The 20,568-nt window shown below is 36.9% G+C and overlaps 3 protein-coding genes across 4 annotated transcripts; 2 read left to right on the forward strand and 1 right to left on the reverse strand.

The window, feature by feature from the left end:
* Positions 1–130: 130 nt before the first annotated feature.
* Positions 131–1,473, forward strand: LOC107216698. Its single transcript, XM_015653958.2, has 3 exons — positions 131–275; positions 875–1,090; positions 1,271–1,473. The coding sequence occupies exons 2-3, from the start codon at positions 901–903 to the stop codon at positions 1,471–1,473; spliced, it is 393 nt and encodes a 130-aa protein (XP_015509444.1). The 5' UTR covers positions 131–275; positions 875–900.
* A 74-nt stretch (positions 1,474–1,547) lies between these two features.
* LOC107216699 lies at positions 1,548–2,949 on the forward strand. Its single transcript, XM_046732594.1, has one exon. It carries the CDS (start codon positions 1,548–1,550, stop codon positions 1,725–1,727), a length of 180 nt encoding a protein of 59 aa, XP_046588550.1. The 3' UTR covers positions 1,728–2,949.
* A 5,009-nt stretch (positions 2,950–7,958) lies between these two features.
* Positions 7,959–18,548, reverse strand: LOC107216691. Of its 2 annotated transcripts, none has more exons than XM_046732593.1 (5): positions 18,247–18,548; positions 12,780–12,944; positions 11,975–12,127; positions 11,631–11,804; positions 7,959–11,403 (listed from the first exon to the last, which is right to left on the reverse strand). In XM_046732593.1, exons 2-5 carry the CDS (start codon positions 12,937–12,939, stop codon positions 11,369–11,371), a joined length of 522 nt encoding a protein of 173 aa, XP_046588549.1. In that variant the 5' UTR covers positions 12,940–12,944; positions 18,247–18,548; the 3' UTR covers positions 7,959–11,368. The 2 variants fall into 2 exon arrangements, with proteins under 2 accessions (XP_046588549.1, XP_015509434.2); XM_015653948.2 differs by having other exon boundaries at positions 11,631–11,786; positions 18,247–18,545.
* Between the last annotated feature and the right edge of the window lie 2,020 nt (positions 18,549–20,568).

Raw genomic sequence — 20,568 nt, forward strand, 5'->3', positions numbered from 1 at the left:
TTGAATCCCTTTCAGGCGACCTGAAAAGAAGGTATACTATATTACACATGGGTATACTCGTAGCGATGAGAGAACTTTCGCCCCACCCAAGCGCAGGAGTCACCCACTCACACATCAAAACATTTCGAAGCGTCGCGTCGTCGCGTAGAATTTGCTCAAGTGTGCGATACACGCGAGGCGTGAACCACCTGCGACTCGATGCAACAGAGACGGTCCAAAAACAACGTCGAATCGTGAGGTGAAACGTGTGCGCTTGCTAGTATTGTTGATATTTGGTAAGTTGGAAATTGAAAATACAATGAAAACCCTTTCCTCTTTGTCACAATGCCTTTCTCGTTGCTACGGTTACTATTTTCGAAATTCGAATTCACTACGCGTGTCCGTTACTGTATCATATAGTTATATGTATGTCTAACTGTAATCCGCTTGTCGGCAACCTGCGCCTGCAGGCTTTACCCTTTCGCCTTTTGAACAAACAATGAAAAATCATTTCAACCGCGGTTGAAAATATGCTGAAATCCTTTCTTGCTTCTGTGTTCTTTCACGCTTCGTTTTATCGGCGAAATCGGTTCGTTAGGCCCACCAAATCGTAATTAGAAACCGAAACGGCATCGCTCAGCATTTTTCGTTCCGTTGATTGTCAACGCTTGTGTGCCACGCCTCTGCCCGTTCATCATATAAATTGACCAAGATTGGTTCAACATTCCGTATCGAAATAGGCACCGATTTACATTCACGTTGTTGTTGTTGTGTTACATTCTCTTTCGAAAAATGAATATTCACGTTTCTTCTATATCGATTAACGAAGGAATTCGATGATTTGGGTGATATGTTTGTTGTACTGAAGTTAGTCCCATTTTTCTCTCTTTTTCAGAAGTAAGTGAGTAGTAAATTTGTAAAATGTCAATTCTAGAAGATCGGAAGGCGTACCTGGATAATCCGTTTTTCACTAAGCACCAGTACGGCGATTTTACCCCGTTCTACATCGCCATTACTATTTGCTCGGTTATCGGTGCTGTCCTATTTACACTGAATTTCATATTCTGTTGGTGTTCCCCGTGGCGAAGCTACTGGCAAAATCGTCACACCGGTAAGCAGAGAAGAATTAATCTATTGCTCCGAATAATCTTTTCCATTCGTATACAATGTAATTACAGATTTCAATCTCAACGTAAAACCAATCATCTAACTATACGATTACACGAGAATTTCTCTATTGAATTTAGCGATGAAAGGGATAATTTATGAAATCATTCATTGATCCTTACAGGAAATCGCTGGGTACAGTCTATCTGGACGAATACGCCGCACAAAAATCCACCGCTGGATCTTACGGAGCTGGAAACTGGACTGACGACTTACACGCGGCACCAGGAACAGATCGTTCAGTATCACCATCGGGAGCCTGACATCCAGGTGATACCGCAGTCGCAGGAATACATGGGACTGCAGAAAAGGGAAAGCGAGATATAAAAATCCAACTCTGACCTTCGTTGCGTCCCAAAAACAATCGAGACTCGATCGCAGCTGAGCTTATTCGCCAGACAATGTCTCTTCACGTATTTTGGCCAGCTACTGCCTGCCTGACAATGTTCGTCGTGGGCGTAATAATGATAATCTTGAAGTACGGTCCTCGCTTGTTCAATGCCAGACACGTGCCTCTGCCTTCCGATCAGGAGTGGGAGGCCAAGTCTTATTCTCGAGAAATATCAATCTCGATGGCGTAGTATCAGTATTTTGCTGCCTTATTGTAATTTTTTTTTCCCCCGTTTCTATCGGTCCAACTTCATCGCAGCTTTATTTTACGCACGCTTTTAATGGGAAGATTATAAAAAAAAAATTTATTTCAATATTTACTAAATATATTATTGTTTTATATATAGAATTACATTATTATATACTTCGAAACTAATCAAAATCAACTGCCGTCATATCAATGAAAGCTCACATTTTTCATGTTGCCAGAAAAATTATAACGTACTCGCGTTTTCTAGAACTTATAAAACTTTATTCCGTCCAAAAACATCAAAACCACGAGATGATGTTAACGTTTTGATTTTAAATTATCATTTCAACGTACGCAATTTTCATTCCGGTCAGTTATATCGATATCCCGTCTCCTTCGATCTATTTAACAACGTCCCTTTTCGACGACTGTTTTTGGGGATAGAATAATGCGAAAAAAAGGAAGCTGCTATTTACAGGCGCCATAGATATAATCATGTAAAAACAAAAGTCTGCAAAGAATACGGCAATCGTTTTCGATTACGGGAAAATAAATTGCCTCGAGTAATGAAACGGAAATCGCTTTGGAATCGTTGAACATAAACATTGAATGTAATAATTAAATTGCATCTATAATTATGTATGTATTTTTTCGCGCGACTGTGCATTCATTACATTATCGTTTTCTTCTTGATTTTTATAAAACCAAAACGATATTCCACGTTTTTATAATCTACGATGCAGGCTACAAATCGACCTGGAATATATACCGCATACCTGAGTAATCATTCCAATCTAATTACAATAAGAACATAAATGGTATTATACATATTATAAGAATCTCGTGCGGGGATACTCTGATAAATTAGTCGAACATACCCAAATGCAATTCTTTATTTTTTTTTTTCTAGTTTGACGCTTTATTTGTCATAACTAAATATGATTCGATATAGCAGCTATAGACAAATTTATCAGAATGTCAACAACTTGAACAGACTTATCGACATATCGATGATTCGCAATCCGTCCAATAGTTTTTATATTTATACATCGTTAGTTTTAACGCCATGTATTGAATATTATATATATATAGTACATGTACGCCTATCGATTATACGCATGAATAGTATGTAGCACAGTAGTTATACATACACGCTATATATATATATATATTTGTCACAAATGCATTTTAGATTTTTTTCAATAAAACATAATGACTATCAATTGCTGATTATTATCGATTTGAAAAATTCTTCCGAAACCCCTCTTTGTAAAAATTGTTCATTAAATCACAAAAAATTAAATGGAGAACTAAAACTTTGATCTACGGCTTGATATAGAGCAATATATAGCGATGGCCACTAACAATATTTTTAGATTAATCGATTATTTCGTATTTTTTTGAGACTTTACCTTAGAAATCAAAATTTTATAGATTTCTGTACGTGTTCTTAATGGTGGAAAAGTTGATTGATAATTTATAATGTCAATGAAAATATTTTTCAAATTCAGGTAAAAATATTCTCTTATTTGTAAGACGGTGATAATAATTGATATTTTATTGCATCGTTTATGGGAGTAAAAGACAAAAACCGATTACGAGGAAAAATGATCGAGTCGGTCGATCAATCGGGTTTAAAGTAATCGATTATTTTTTTTTTATCATTGTTTGCTTGAAAAGCTTGAAAAGCATTACCTCATCATATCTACCGATTCTCGGTGAATTTGATTTTCCTGGTGACACGAGCGATATATTTTGACGGCGACGTGTACGGTATGACAGCAACGGAGAAAAGAAAGAAAATTAATATTAGACAGAGGAAACGGAGGGAAAGAATTGACTTGAGAAGTAAAAAAATTAAAAAAAAAAAGAAAAAGAAAAAAAAAACCACTCGCGTTACTCATACAGTGGTTTTTTTTTTTCTTTTTGACTTTTATTGACAATATTGGATTTTTATTGATGTACAGGTGTCGTGATAGTAATAATAATTATGATAACGATTACAGTTATACGTCATCCCTTAAAACGTAAATTATTATCTGTATTTAATATAATATCGATAAAATTTAATTATTCTATTTCCAGCTTTAAATTTCTTCCATTTTTTTCCTTCCTTCTATTTTTGTTTTTTTTTTTCTCCCCTCTTCGTTATCCATTGAACTCTTATTTAGACACAGACATTTTGCCAGAGTTTTAAAACCGTACCAGTGTGATAAAAATCATCGCGTTCACGCATAAAATTATTTCTCTTCCTTAGTCTAAACATTTTCATTCTTCTTCAATAATAATAACATTATTAATTTAATATAATATACATCGATAGCTCGACATTTTAATTAACTGGCCGAGCGAGAGCGTAACGTGAAAATACGAAATGTATAAGTATATTCTATATATTGTAATAACAAACTGCGAACTATGTAACATTTTCCAGTTTGTTTTTTTTTTTTTGAATCATATATACTAATCTTGCGAAAAAATTTAATTCGATGAAAAAGCAAAAATGAAAGGTAAATATATTGAATGATGAAAATTTTCAGGCGAAAAATCATTCCCGCTCGATTGAAAAATGATATATTCTTCGTATAGTTTAAAATTTTCGTTGCGTGTCGCGTTAGGTATACAGTACAATAATAATAATAATAATAATAATAATAATTTTATTATTATTATTACGTATGTATGTATACGTGTGTATGTATGAATGTTATATAGAACACATTACCTCTACGCATTATACACATCTGGATATTAAATTATATAGATGTATACAATGCGACAAAATATATTCCCTATAATAATAATAATAATAACGATAATAATAATAATAATAATAATATGAACGAAAGAAATGAAATAGTAATCATCATGATGTGTTATATTATTAATTGTACATTATACCTATAATCGGAGGATTAAATCGAAGTGCACAATCAGAACTGGTGTTTTGTAAAAAAAAAAAAAAAACGTTTCTTTCTTTCTTTGTTTCATTTGAATTTTCTTTTTCTTTTCAATGCAATCTGCGTATAATTCAGAAAGAAGTCTAATCATTACAGACGCATTATGTATACATAATATTATAAATCGTCACGATTTAATAACTTCGACGATTCGGTAATAATAATAACAACAACAACAACAACAACAATAATAATAATAATAATAATAATACCTATGATTCACGCTACGTTACAACGCAGCAATAACACATCGAGATTTTCATTTACTTATCTTAGTTTTTGCCTTTTGCGTTTAAAAACAGTATTAATTTTTTGGTTGTTTAATTTTTGTTTCCTTAATCGGGGGTTTTTTTTTTTTTTTTTTCACCCTTTAATACGTGTTTTTAATCTTTTTCATATTCCTTTTCCGCGCACTCGTCGCGTATCATAATATATAATATATATATATATATATATATATATATATATATATATTGTGACGTGGTATTTCGTACCCCGTCACTTTGTTTAATTATCGCATTCCCCTAGGTACAGATATCGCTAAAAATAACGAAGGCACGTCTGAGGCCAATACTCCAAAAATGAACGACTAATTAGCTTTAAGTTGAATTCTCTTTACTAAGCTAATTGTATGCTATTTTCTAACTCTGTAATGCTCTACGAGAACCATCTGCGAGACCTTCGCGTCAAGACAACAGGACACTGCCTGACAGGGGTCATGTACCAGCTCAACATCGACCACAACCGACTACAGACGAACGAATACCGCTGAAACCACTCCCGATGGATGCCTATCTAGTTGTCGAACAGGGTCGTGCGTGATGCACAAACAGCACCTCCAACTATTTGAGACTTATCGGCCAGGAGCCGAACCACGAACGAATGCTTCTACCGCTCGGATGCATCGTCAGGCGGCGTACAGGGCTGTGCGTCAAAAACACAACAAAGCCTCCCGTCGACGATACTTATCAGCCTGGAGCTGAACCGACCCTAACATCTACTAAGTCGTTGACTATCCAATGGAAGACGGTTTTCTCTTCACGAACCGTCTTATCGAAGGACTGCGGCGTGGAATAGGCTAATGATATGCTGACCACGTGGATCTGGTGGATCTAGTGTGGGGATCCGGGTTGAGGGCCATCACCACCAGATCGTTCCGGCATGAGGGCTTCAATGAGCGAGGGCCGGGATGCAGCGCCGACGAAATAGCTACAACGGGGAGTACCAGTAAAGCAAGGAGTGAGTTACAGTCGATCGCAAGTCCAAAGGACCGGTGACGTAATATTGCCGCACACCTCAATATCGCAACACATGAGCAGTACGACCCCCCCCTCTCACCAACGATACCGCATAGCTGAAGGAAAACATCTCTAACCACCTTCCGACGTCCCGATACCTCGATACCTGTCGTCGAGGGAAAAGAAAAACAAGCGGCGAGGGATTATCGCCGCCTACCCGTGGACCAGGCCACGCGACCTGCTGGTCCAATTAGAATACCGCAAATTTTAGGAAGAATCACGTGACAGCAGCTCGACGAAAATCAGGATCATCGCTCATCTCGTCACTCTACGTTCAGTTCCTGAATCGCAAAGACGTGCTATTGTCATATTTAGTGCCATTGCTGCTATCACTGTATTTAGTTTCTCGCTATTGTACCGCATCCTCTAGTATCTGCTATATCTTCTTTTACGTAAGTGAGGTTCCTTTTCTATTTTGTGAAGCCACGAGATTACTTGCAATATATCGTACCTTTACCTTTATCTCTTTCTCTCTTTACCTTGCAGTTGGTCTGCTTGAGCCAATTGGGCTCGTATCTTTTCTCTTTATCTTGCAGTTGGTCTGCTTGAGCCACCTGGGCTCGTACCTTATTCTCTCTTATCTCTTATCTTGTCCCTTTCTCTGCCTTATTGCAAGTAACTTCGCGACTAGTTGACTATTACTTACGCATTGTAGTGACTATTGTTTATTTTATTATCTTTCTCTTCTGGAATATTTGAATGTCTAATATCGCTGTCTAGCAGCGCGTTCCGTTAAAGGATCAATTTTTATCTTAGCTATTGATCATTGCTATTTTGTTATATTTTCTCTGATTAGTTTCCATCTGTCTCTTTACCTATTATCGCTGATTATCGTATCTTAGTGAGAGTACCGCGGGAGCGATCTTATATCGCTGCGCGGTCCCGTTCGTCGTTCATTTGACATTGGAGTATTGTGCCGTATCGCATAACATCTTTTTCACTATTTTCTTCGCTAATATCGCTGATCGTAGTTGTCCGTAGTCTATTTGGTTTGCCGTACGTTGCATATTAATTATCTTAAATATTGTTTGTCTTATCTTGAATTGCCTTTTATCGTACCGAATATTATCTCTCTCTCTCTCTCGCGCTTACCGCAAACTAGAGGCTACGTATTATCTGTTATTCTCTATATTTTATGCTAATTTTCTACTTGACCTGTCGCTTGAATTTACCTTGTAATTCATAATTCCCTGTCTGCCTATTTCTGATCATTCTGGTAATGTGATAACTATTACAATTGTTGTATTTCGCATGTGTTTATAATCGCTTCTCATATTTTATGATTTATTTGCTTACCGCTTAATTTAAGTACAGTATATCTTTTTCTGTTCTGCCTATCTATCATAAAACCGTGTTAATCATTACCTTTAGTATCGCGAGCTTGCGCATATTTCCCGCTTATTCGGAAAACGTTCCGTTATTTGTTAACTCTCTCGCTTAACCTTTCTCTGGCTGTAAATATTGTTAATTATCGCATTTATCGTAATTGTATCGCAATCTCTTCAGCTACTTGCTTGTCATTAAACTTATCGCTTCTTGCTTAATATATTTGACATTATTCCTGCTTCACCTGTTTCTTATTTTATCTATTGGATTCGACTCCGCCCCTCTACCATTATCTTGTCTCTCTGAGCGAACTGTGCAAAACCGTCGTAGAACCTGACCTTACCTTTATCTATTACCTTTACCTTTACCTTTGTCTTTTTCTCTAATTATCTATTTTTGACGCATGTGCGTCTGGCGCCCAACAATCGTATCTTTCTCCCTTAGTACCTCTCTCTCTATCTAATTATTCAGGTTAGTGACTGCGCCGTAGGGTAACCAATTATCGTTCTATCGTTTTACCCTCAAAAAAAAAATTTGGTTACAATATATATATATATATATATATATATATGCCATGTATTTGCGTATGACGATGCGAAGAACGGTGTTTTTTGTTGCTGTAATTTTTTTTTTTTTTTTTTTCATTACCGTCCCTTCGCTCCCGTTGTAGGTACACGTAATATTGTACACAAGTATTATTCTCCATAGACGTTCAACGATGTAATTAATCATCGTAATTAGTGCGTCATGTTGGTACGTTAGGTATACATACATATATATATATATATAGTATGTATAAGGTAGATACTATATGATAATAATAATAATAATAATAATAACAATAATAACAATAATAATAATGATGTAATAACTGCAGAGTTGCAAGCGCGGTGATAACCTTAAATTCTATTATACCAACGGAGAATTCGTCCTATCGTTTATTACACAGTGTATAGTTAATCATATGTGTATTATAGGTATATTATTTGATGATATGGTATTAGAGCGGGTGCACTTCGTCGTTAGACTGATCCATTGCAATGGCCTGCGTTTATGTCCGTCTGTCCGTTATTTTCTAATTGCCGATATTGCACGATCTCGATCCGTTCGTGAAATTTTTCCATACCCACGAACGTGTATTTCCGCCAAGTTTACTTTTCGTTTTCCCGTTCACTAACTGCCTCGCGTTAAGAATATGCGACAATCGTTATAACGAAAGATCGTGTATGTGTATATAATGTATAATTACAGACAATTTCTGCGTATAAATTATAGTAAAATTTAACGGTACGTTATACTTGTTACAACAGTTTGCGATAATTATTAATTTCGCGGTTCGTTGGAAACGATTACAGATCTCATTTTACATCTCACCGTTAATTTTTATTCATTAGAATTGCGGTAATTAGCGTTGATAAGCTTCGATGAAATTCTGAGACGCGAGTCTGTTCGAATGTCTCTCTCACATATATCGCGATTTCTAGACAGATTCTCATTAATTTTATTTCATTCGACGTATAAGGAGTTTATTGTATACGTTTCGCCGACTTCGAGAATGAATTGAGGGTGAAAAAAAAAAAAATAAATATTCGTTGGAAATGTTGATGTTCAAGTTCCGAATTTGACAAGTTCCGAAAGGCGACTGATTCCGAATTATTTCAGGGCGAAAGTTGAAGTGAAGGAATGAAACTTTGAAAAAGACAACAAAGTTTCGAATGGTCGGAAAACCGACGGCTCAAAGTTGAGAAATTCAAGATTCCGAAACTTCCAAGTTACGAAAAGCGCAAAGTTCCGATAAATAAAGTTTCGACGGAGTGAAATTTCCGAAAGTTGAAATATACTCGGACAGCGTAGTTTACTCGTAGAGTGGTTGTAAAAAATGTAAAAAAAAATATTGTAAATTTTATCGAATCCAAGAAAAAATATTTCAAAGGGATTAAATCAAAAGCATACGTACTTTCATGTCGAAGACTTCGATGTTCCTAACTACGACGCAAAACGTAAAGCGAGTCTCTTTGAATCTCGATAGCCGAATGTTTGGCATATTCCTGAATTTCCACACTTCGATTTATCGATCCTTCGCGGTTTTCACGTTTTATACACAAATAACAACTACTTATCAACTAATTTTAAATGCGTGTTTGGTACTCCGCTGCAATGCGTCGACGAATTGAAATTAACGGGATGCCGAACGAAGATAATGAAAAATTAATATTAAACCGAAAATACGAAATGAAGGAAAGACGAAATAAAGACGAAAGAATTTATATCATATTATTATAATATAAATATAATTGATATAATATATTTTTTTTTGTTGCCTTGATACGTGTCACTTTTCCATATGTATACATATATACATATAAATATCGTCATTAATTATATGTACGTATATGTATGTATAGCATCGATTATTCGACAGATGGATGGTTAATTAAGCAACAACAGGCCAAAGACTCCAGTCACTATTCGTGTACGTATGTTCGATACTCTAAAATTATTCTTTTACTCTCTAAATCCTATTGTTATTATATTTAGGTATAATAATAATAGTAATAGTAATAATAATAATAATAATAATAATAATAATAATAATGGCTGGCCAAAACGTGATTATAAACTTCAACGATTAATATCCTATATAGCACATGATGACTGTAATGATGATAAAAAAATTTTTTTCAAACAATCATAACAGCATATAATAATAATAATAATAATGATAATAATAATAATAATAATAATAGTAGTAGTAGTAGTGATAAAACTCATACGACCAATAATTACGAGACTATTATAGTATTGTACAAATACGAATGATATCGTGTAAATGCGTAATAGAATTTTTGTAATAACGATGATCGTTTGGCCGCGTAAATTGGAAGCAATTGTTATTTTTCTATCTTTTGACCCTTACTTTCATAAATTTCGACGAATCAATTACGTACATTATATTAATCTGCGAACTTGCACAGACCGGAAATGATAATGATGATGATAATAATAATAATAATAATATTAATAATAATACAATAACTAATTTTATATTATTTATACATAATATCAATGATAATGATAAGTGTTATTACAATTAATATAATATATATACGTATATAGCAATGTTAAGATATCCATATATAATGTATATATCAACTAAATATATATATTTTTGAAATATATATCTTTATATATATAGCATATATCCTAGAACAACGTGTCACATATTACGACTCACTTATATACCTTTCGTTTCTTTATTTTTCCTTTTGTTCTTTTCCTTTTCGATTGTAGAATCCGTTTTTACCGCGTATTTTTCAACATAGTTCAACATCAAAATTACAACCCACGTTTTTCCTTATCTCTGCACGCAATGCTGAATAATTCACGTTCGGACGTCTGATGGGCGGGTGTATATATATATATATATATATATATATGTATGTATGTAATATGTGTATATTATACGAATATATGTACGTCGATATATTTATATATGTCGATGAATTAACGATAGGAGTTAATTTTTGGAAAGGTAATTCTCGCGGTCGACTTTGACGACTGGTGTAGAATTTTTGTGGATGTTATTTATTCGTAATATATGGTGTGGTAAAAATTCACAGATGGATATTTATATGTATATAATATACACATTTTTTATACGGGTACAATAACAGTAATCATAATTTAACATTAAAGAGAAATTACGTCATCAATTTGTTTTTTTTTTTTTTTTTTTTTTTTTTTTTCGGTTCCATTATTATCGCACAGTATATAAGCGAGTCTTAATTGAAGAATGATTAACGTTGGTGATTAAAAAAAAGTTGTAAGGAAAAAAATTAATAAGTATATTAATGATAATAAGGGAAAAGAAAGAAACACAAAGAAAATTAGTCACGATAAAACGAAGTGGGGTGACTTATTTATACCCCGAAACTTAAGAATTTCTTTATATAATTGCCGTATAATCGGATGATATGCGGCGTTGTATACACATACGCGATATTATACAATTATTATAATCGATGAGTGCTGATGATTTTTATGCAGGGGGCGATAATTTACTGTTTACCAGATTTCTTGTTTGACCGGTCGCCTGGAACGAGAAACAACACCCGTTGTATTTATCGAATTTCACATTATCATATTCGAGAATCATGTCTTTCCCTCCTCTGTGTTACATGTTGAGATATTATTTTCAATAAACCGCGAACTCGCGCGGACAAATGCGAATGTAATTATATTTGTGGTAAAAAATTTTAAGGGTATGCGATGCATGTAACAAATCGAGGTGATTGTAATAACGATAAGATCGAAACTTACTTTTCGGAGTCTTCTTCGCGTTGGTTTCCGGCTTGCATCTCTTTGTGCGACGTCGCGTTTTTTCGCACGAACGATCGCTGTCCGGTTTCAGATTGTCTATCCGGTTCATCTGCTGATCGACGCATTCGCTCCATGTTCCCTTTTCGTAGCGACACTCTGTGCTCAGCGCCACGCATATAATCATAAAACGAAAAACTCTGTTATCATCGTTACTCGCGTGTCTGATTATGATTTAGAGATTTTTTTTTTTATCACACCTACTATATGTTCAGGAAATTGGTAAAAAGAATTAGCGAAGAGAAAAAAGTAGGTCCCATGTTTTACCGATGTTAAAAAATCTCTACCTTTCTTGCACTTCTTGTCGAGCTTCTTGGTCTTCTCGCACGTCTTTGGGTCGCCCTTCTTTAGGGTCAAAGTTCGACTCCGCGTGTTCGTTTTAATGTCGCAAGCCGACCAGTCGCTTTTCTCGTATCTGCAGGATGCTGTGCCGGCGGAAACTGCCGGTCGGTAGGAATGATATACATTATATAATGATAGTGTCAAAAAGTTTAAAATAAAATAGTCTGACTGCCTGTTGAATCGATGGTACCGTAGGAGAGTTTTTCTTGAAAGGACGCTTCAACTTGCTTAATTTTGATTGGCTGACATCCGTGCTGAGAAGAAAAAATTCCCTAGGATCGACCGATTGACAATTGATAGTCAACCTCAACCTCTCGCGTATTAACCTTCCGTCGATGAGGTGAAGTTTTTATTAACTGCGTCGGTAAGGTGGAGTTTCTACCGACTCCGTCGGCAAGGTGGATATGTAATATTTTTTCGGTGTGATCATTGTTTGAAAATTTGGAAAAAATTCACCAGTACCCTTTTGGATCTACAGGATATTTTCAATTGCTTGATTTTGTTAAATCCAACTTGAATCGAAAAAAACAAACAAAATAGCTGCTCTTCAGAAAGATAGAAAAAGGCCCGAGTTACCGACGGAGGGTCAAGAAGGACGGACTTGTGGCGCAGCCGCGATCCTGGTAACATTTTCACGAAGTTGGCTACGCTGATGAACTAGACGAGTTGCAACCGTCGAACAGGACCTTTCAAGAAAAGCTCACGGTACAACGAGAGCATTTGACGAAGGTATAATTATTATTCACGTACCGCGATCCTTGGCGCCCCGTGAAACTCTAACGAGAAGTTCGTCGTGCATATCGTCGTCCCAAAGTCCATTGTTTTCCGGCTGATCCTGAACAGGCGTCGCGACGGCAATCGCCATAAGCGCCGCGGCGCTGATCACCAACAGACTCGAGCGGAGCTTCATTGTTACTGCGGGTAAACGAGAACGATGGTCTATAAATTATGAAACTCGAAAATTTCTCTTTTGCGACTTATCTCTCGAGCATATTATAAATTTCGTTGCGATTTAGGATCATTGTATTTGAAAAAGAAATCATATTTCGCATTATTTCACGTACATTTGGGGAGATTGCATCGGAGACGGTTAATTTTTTACACTAGACAGTTACGTTGGCAACACAGATAAACCTACAGCGCCACACTCGGCCGAGCCCGAAACAAACTCAATCTCAATGAACGTGAATAGAAAAGAATACATGTCAATCCAACAAGTCATTATCCCTGCGGTATTCTAAGGTTAGATTCGACGGTCACGGGTTACGTTACGTTTATTGAGATTGAGTTAGTTCCTAACTCGGCCGACTGTGGCGCTGTAGGTTTCTCAGTATTGCCAACGTAACTGTCTAGTGTAAAAAATTAGCCTTATCAGATTCATTGTCCCCAAGTGTACCTACATACATCCAACGTCTTTCATCCAACATGCGTAAGTATCTGCAACGCGTAGAATCACAAAAAAACGTCGTATATCTACGTTATTTTAGTGTTAATCCTTCCGTTTAATCGAAAAAATAGAAAAAATTATTTCTGAATTAATTTTTGTTTTCTCTGTTGAAAAATTTAATCGCAAAATAGATTTCTAAAATTCATTTCCATTCGAAAAAGCTCTCGCATCCTCGTATTGTATTGTCGTTGCTCATGAATTACAGACCGTAAATATAACTCTTCTTTCTTTCCCTCCCGGGCGTATTATTTATAAGACCCACGGAGTTTATCATTATGCACGCGCATGCTGCACGTCGCTATGCATATACATAAAAAAAAAAAAACTTATACATATATACAGTTTTCCTTCTCTGCACCCCACGCAGGTCAGAATCCGAGGCTAATAATAGACGCCGGGGCAGCACTGCTCGTTTCTTTCACTTTACAATGTATAATCCTTTCTAATTTGCTTGTAATTTAAAAAAAGAAGATTGATATTTTTGTACTTTTAGCTCTCGTCTTGCGGCCTGACGTGACGTGATTGTATTTATTCGGCTTCTCATTTTGTCTATCTCAATTTGTCGGGAAATTTTTCTCAACATCCGAACACGTTCCACGTATGGACTTCTGTAATCTTTTACAATTGTACACGTATACTTCAGACGAGATATGCGGAATAACTTTGTTGTACCGTATTTGCAGCGATAAACTGACCCCTCGACAAACGGCATCTTGTTAATATTTATACCAGTCACTGCTGGATTTATGCTTCACATTGTTCAACCTACGCTCCTGTTATGTACGGCTGTAATTTCACTTCATTCGCGTTTCGCGTCGCCTTTTGCTGGACTTGTCGCTTTTTAAGCTCGTTCAAACCGTTTCGGTCATCGCCGAGAATCCTTACGTCGATTTTTCAAACTCGGAGAAGATGTTGAGAAAAACGACAAAGTGAATTCAAAAAAAATAGACAAATAAATATGTATGTGATTCAACAGTTTTCAGTGTCAAGAAAATTAATTTCAAGCTAACTAACCGATAACGAATTGTTGTTCTTTGTTTTCTGTATTTCAACGCGTCCATCGATTAACGCAACGTTTTTCCAGCGTACCGAGAGATCGCTCAAACCGAAATTACGAAAATTTATTAAACGTATAAATAACAAACCGAGAACAATTTTCAACGGATGATTACGCTCGATAAATATTAGCTGGAATAATTCTTTCCGGTATAAATCAGTGTAAATAACCCTGTGATTGCGATTAGTGCAGTTTTATCGGTATAATTACAGAAGTTCGCGGTTACAAAGCCGAGGGTTGGATATTAATACGTAATTTGTAATCCTCGAATCGTGCAGGAATCGCGATACGGGCGGGAAGGAAAAGCAGGCTCTGGGCATCCTACGAACGAAGTTTAAAGCGAAGGTAAACAGACGCCCCGGAGGCTGAGAAGTGGGCGAAGATAAAACGCGTCTGTGCACCAGCTTGCGGAAGCTACTGTAAAGCTGCTTTCGTATCCAGTCCTCGAGGCAAATACGGCCCTCCGTTGTTCCCACCCTTGTGCGTGGGAATATTATATGTATAATTGAGGAGGAGTTGAAAATCAGGATCCGCAGCTTACAGGGAAGTCGATTTTCGTGAAAATTAGGCATTTTAAAGGAAAACGAGCGTAACGTGATCGTCTTCGTTTGAAACGGTTCGAGTATTGTTTAAATATATTTAGAGTTGTTGGTAGACGAATTTCTGACTATATCGCAAATATCCGATACGTTTGTTTATGGAATTTTGTTGAATACACTTAATTTTGCTCAAATTTAGTCGCAGTGTCTTTATTTATTGTTATTCTTGCGCAATCGCGGGGCGAGGTTTGAAGTTCCGAATTTGAAATATTCCGAAAGCCCCCAACTCCGAATTATTTGGTTCGCTTAAGCTTGAAGCGAAGGAATCAAACTTTCGAGAAACAACAAAGTTTCGAATGATCGGAAAACCGACGGTTTCAAAGTTACGAAACCCACGATTCCGAAAATTCAAGTTTTACGAAAAGTAAAGTTCCGATAAATAAAGTTTCGATGGTGTGAAATTTACACGACGAGTGGGTGTAAAAAATCAGAATCACCAAGATTCCCAAACGTGGAAATATCGAAAATCCAAAACAAAGAAAGATCAAACTGGCGTAATTTCATCGATCCAGAAATTCATGGAACTAAAAATCTTCGATAATACGGAATTTCGATGTCTCAGATTTTCAAATCTTCTCATTTTTGCATTCCAACAATATTCAAACAGTTTTTTCAACGATACCTGTTTTACTCAATTTTTCCAGTTACCGTAACAAATGAAATTTATCTCAGTGTGTATTTTCTGCTCATGTTCTTAATTTCGTACTCGTTATCAGAAGTGTAAAATATCTTTCTACGCAACAACAACAACAACAACAACAATAATAATAATAACAATAATAATAATAATAATAATACATCAACCGCGACTAGAAATTTCTCTGTCTCGGTATCAGAGAAAACCTGCAAGCACCTTTTGTGCCAGGAATTTCTACGTTCGTTTGAGATTGTTCCCCGTCCAGTATTCGTAAAATCTTCCCATTCCTCCTTCCGAATTATCAGATTTATCGTTGCGACAGCGGGCAGAGCGCTCCAACTTCATTTCCTAGTTGGTAACGTTAAACCAGCATCTCGCAGACTAATTGCGGAATTTATATCTTAATCTACCGTCGCTGTGCGCGTGTAAAGCGAACCAAACGACACAGCGGGAATTTAATACACGCCGTGGTGGTATTACGATCAATTTTATTATTTACGCAAAGATTGTCGCAATCCGAATTCCCCGGGCGGTTGACATCACGGTTTTTATGGCGAACTAATCGAAAGAGTGTATTGTTCATATTTTCACCTTCATTTTTACTCTTCTTCTTCCTTTCAAAGATGTTATTAATATTTGCAAAACATTGCCGTCCGTGGAAAAATTAAAGAGATAAAAGTATCGTCAAAATTTCAACGGGGATATATATTTTTCCGACATTTTCGTACTTTGCGTTTCACGTCAATTTATAATCTTCGTATTGTATTGAAACGCCGGTGAACGCGTGAAAAATTTCAGCGACGTTTCTACGACTTTATCAACAATATTGATTTGACAGAAAATTAATGGTACGGGTAAGAAACTACTATAAGAATTGTCGATCGGCGAATCGTCGTTGGCGCGAAAATGTTATTCGGAAAATTCAAAAAAATGCGGAAAGTCCGCGTACAGAAAATTCGTAAATACGAAAAGTCGAAGTACGGAATGACAGAATCCTGATTCGACATTCGACGTTCTGACCTCTCTATTCGTTTACTTATCCATTATACTTTTCCACATTCAAAATTTTTTAATTCCATACAAACCGAGTTTACGCTTCTCTAAAAATTCCATACTCCGGACCGTCAATTTTTTTTTTCATCTTTCTATACATTTTTTACACCTCCCCCCCCCCCCCCCTTGCGCTAAAAATTAATTATCCTTCGATCAAACGTCAGTTGTAACCATTGTGCGGGCGTGTGTGAAAAAAAAATAAATAAAATAAATAAACAAATAAAAAAAAATAAAATAAAAATGAAAACGGAGGGTGACTCGTGACGTTGTTACGAAACGTGTTTGTGCATATCACGGTACGTCGAGCATCTGGGTCAACGTTGATTATTATATCATACGTGTACGTTGAAAAAAAAAGGAAAAAAAAATCCAAAAAAAAAAAAAAATAGCGTCGAACGCTTCACGTTCGCGGTTCAAAAATTACTTCCGTTGAATCAAACGGCCCGAAGCGATGCGACACGTACGAGTAAATACATATTGCAACGAATACACGTATGATGTGTAAAATATATTATCGAACTGCGAACGAACGCGGGATAAATTTTCGCTGTCGCTGACGGTGATGAAATAAAAAAAAAAAAAATAAATATCTCACGATTCTTCGGGATCCTGATTCGCCGTGACGAGGAAGATATCGAAGTCGGTAACTTTATCGCAACGAAACGTGTGGTGAGATGAAAGGAAATTAAAAAAAAAAAAAAAAAAAAAAAAAAGGTACGAAGAATTCAAAACGCGACTCAAGTCTTGTTTTTCATTACGGTTCACCGACTTTTCGTATGATTCTCAATCGGCGATTTTAACGATTTTTCCTTATCATCGATACATCATAAGTTTACCAACTTCAAACACGGCGGTCAGGATTAAGGGTACGAATTAAAGAATGACTATGCTGAAAGTTAGCGAGTCGATTGAAACCGGACAAAAATCGATCGACGTTCTAAAATCGCGTAGGACGCAAAAGTTTTACCGTAAAAGTAAAATCGTCATCATCGTCATCATCATCGCCATCTCGTCGTCCTTTAAGAACGGCCTCAAAATTTCACGCGGAAGGAGGAGGAACGTTTAAAAAAAAATAAAAAAATAAAAAAAAAAAATACGAGCGTAGATACGCGGGGCGTATCCTCGTAGTGAAAATCGATGAAAACACGGGGCATGCGTGGGGGAGGGGGAGGAGGAAGAACGAGGGGGAGGATGAGGAGTAATTCACCCCGACACCCGATCGTCGGGGGAAGATGAAGAAACGTTCGCCCGGACGTATAGTCGAAAAATGAACGGTGAAAAAAAGAACCAGCCAGCGATTGTAGTTGTCCGTGGGGTAAGTTTTCTCCCCCTTCACCCCCCCTTTCGCCCTCACCTCGCACCCTTAAAATCGAGGGTGTACGGTTCCGAGGGAGGGTATGATCGATGTTACTACGTTAACGTACCTCGGTTCGCTTATGCGGATACGAAGTTTTACCCTTTACAGGACAGCCGGGGTTGATGAGAGCGACTGGGATGACGGAACACAGAGTCGAACGAATCCTCGAATCTTCGAATCCTCGGCGTCGCGTTTGCCGCCGATGTACGTCACGATTACAACCGACTGACGGACCGTCGTTTTTCTCCTTCGGTGAATCCCGACGACGACGACGACGATGATGATCCTGCTACTGCTGCTGCTGCTGCTGCTGCTGCAACGGTGTGCCGGGTTTTGTGTTGCCGATGCTGCGGCTCGAGGATAGAAACGCGTCTGCGCCGAGCTAACGCGAGCCCAGCGCCCACGACACCCTCTCCTCTCCTCTCCTCTCCTCTCCTCTCCTCTCCTCTCCTCTCCCTCTCCCCCGGCTCTTATCTCGGCTCCCGTTTCTCCCGGTCGTTCGTTCCCTTCTTCTTCCTCTATTCGCTCGTTACGCTCCTTCTCTCTCTCATTCTCTCTTCGTACCCTTCCCATCGGCATCGACGTACATATACGTACGTGCATACGAAACCGCTACGGGCAGAGCAGGATTTATTCCCATATTACAATCGTACATTATACGCGTATAATGTATGCGTGTGTGGGTGCATATAACGTCGAGTCAGGGCTAACGTCCCGTCGTTATCAACTTTAATACGCGCTATTTGTTGTAGTCGGGAATGTTGCGGGTATATTCGGGGTACGTTGTTTTTTTTCTTTTTTTTTTTTTTTTCTTATGCTTCAGCTGACGAAACTTCTCTCTCTCTCTCTCTCTCTCTCTCTCCCCCTCTCTCTCTATCTGCGGAACCTGATTATTTTTACATGTTTATAAGGAAATACGTGGGCGGATAGAGGGGGTCGGAAAGTTGTTGACGGAATTATCGTACGATTTGTATATCGCGGAAGGATCGAATTTAAAGTGTATCAAGTGGTAAGTTTCTTAACACCTATTTCTTGTTTGTCCATTTTTTTTATTTTTTTTTTTTGCAATTTTTTTGCAGTAAACCGACAAGTTTTCAATACTCGAGAGTAATTATTGCGATACAACGGAAGTTGTTGTTGTTGTTGTTAGAAACAAATTGATTGAAAATTGATGGAATAATTCGTTTACGAGAAAGTTAACCCTCCACACGTATACATGTTTTGTATAAATTATAAGTTTTTAGGTTCGCTGATCGCGAATCTGTAATTGGATTGAAAAAATTCAAAATGGCGGATCCGATACAGCCCAAAAAAATTTCCAAATTCGATCGTAATCTGAGAATAAAACTCTGTCCACGGGTTTTAGGGATCGCTGATTACGTACCTGAGAGCAGATTTTGAAAATTCATTATCGCGAATCCAATCAGCGACCCTGAAAATTACTGCATAGAGTTTGTTTTTTTTTTTTTTTTGACGGGATTTAATAATTGAAATCCGATTTCAGATTTGTAAGCAGCGAACCCAAATACCGTATAATAATTCCAAACGGTTAGTCGTTAAACTTGAATCGGCACAATAATGTGTGACTTAAGGGTTAAAGGGCTGGAAATATAATTCGTAGAATTTCCAAGTACCTTTATAATTGTGTAGAAACAGGTCGGATTATGGAAAGCCGATTAACGGATAATTATCGTCAGAATTCTGACAGTCACTTTGATTTTCGACTTACACACTTTACCTTTCTATATTTTGAATTTTCCACGTACTCCGACCGATATTCCAAACTTTCGAATTGTACGAAACTGATCTCGAAAGCGTCTTTGAAAATTCGTCGTCAGTTTCAACATCGTATTATTATAAACAAAGTTAACATCTCCTCGTTACGCAAATCGTACGATTCTAATAAATTATGCACGATGATTTTCCGTTTGGCGTAGAGAGAAAACTTCGTAAATTAACTTGAATCATTTCAAAATTTCAAATAATGTCTAGACTAGTTTCATCCAAATTTAATTTTCAGTAAACGAAACTCTTCAGGCATCAACGAAACTGCATCTGCTTTTCGACGCCAACAGTCAAGACTCAAACTTCTTCGTCACTTGTTCGCTCTTTCCGCTCCATACTCTACGTATGAAAAATTAGTCAGTTTTATCGACCAGCGAAAAGACGTCTTTTTTGTTTTTTTTTTTGTCTCTTCTCTTTTTCTCAAACCGTTTACCATTATCTCCATTTGTTTGTACAACGGTTTGTCAAATTAATTTTCAATCTCTGTTCTCCGAGTATAATATTCACGGTTCATAATTCTTCCCGACGTTTTATTATTATTATAAGCCCGTTGTACACATCGGGCAGTGATTTATGTGTGTATCTCTAAAACCGATTCTCACAG

The sequence above is a fragment of the Neodiprion lecontei genome, chromosome 2 (genome assembly GCF_021901455.1).
Source record: "Neodiprion lecontei isolate iyNeoLeco1 chromosome 2, iyNeoLeco1.1, whole genome shotgun sequence".
Taxonomy (NCBI): Eukaryota; Metazoa; Arthropoda; class Insecta; order Hymenoptera; family Diprionidae; genus Neodiprion; species Neodiprion lecontei.

Coding starts and splice junctions, on each gene's coding strand:
- LOC107216698 (XM_015653958.2), top strand. CDS start 901: ATGTCAATTCTAGAAGATCGGAAGGCGTACCTGGATAATCCGTTTTTC. Junction 1,091..1,270: donor CTGGCAAAATCGTCACACCG/GTAAGCAGAGAA, acceptor TGATCCTTACAG/GAAATCGCTGGGTACAGTCT.
- LOC107216691 (XM_046732593.1), bottom strand. CDS start 12,939: ATGAAGCTCCGCTCGAGTCTGTTGGTGATCAGCGCCGCGGCGCTTATG. Junction 12,128..12,779: donor ACGGGGCGCCAAGGATCGCG/GTACGTGAATAA, acceptor ACCGACCGGCAG/TTTCCGCCGGCACAGCATCC. Junction 11,404..11,630: donor CGCGAAGAAGACTCCGAAAA/GTAAGTTTCGAT, acceptor TTCTCGTTCCAG/GCGACCGGTCAAACAAGAAA.
- LOC107216699 (XM_046732594.1), top strand. CDS start 1,548: ATGTCTCTTCACGTATTTTGGCCAGCTACTGCCTGCCTGACAATGTTC.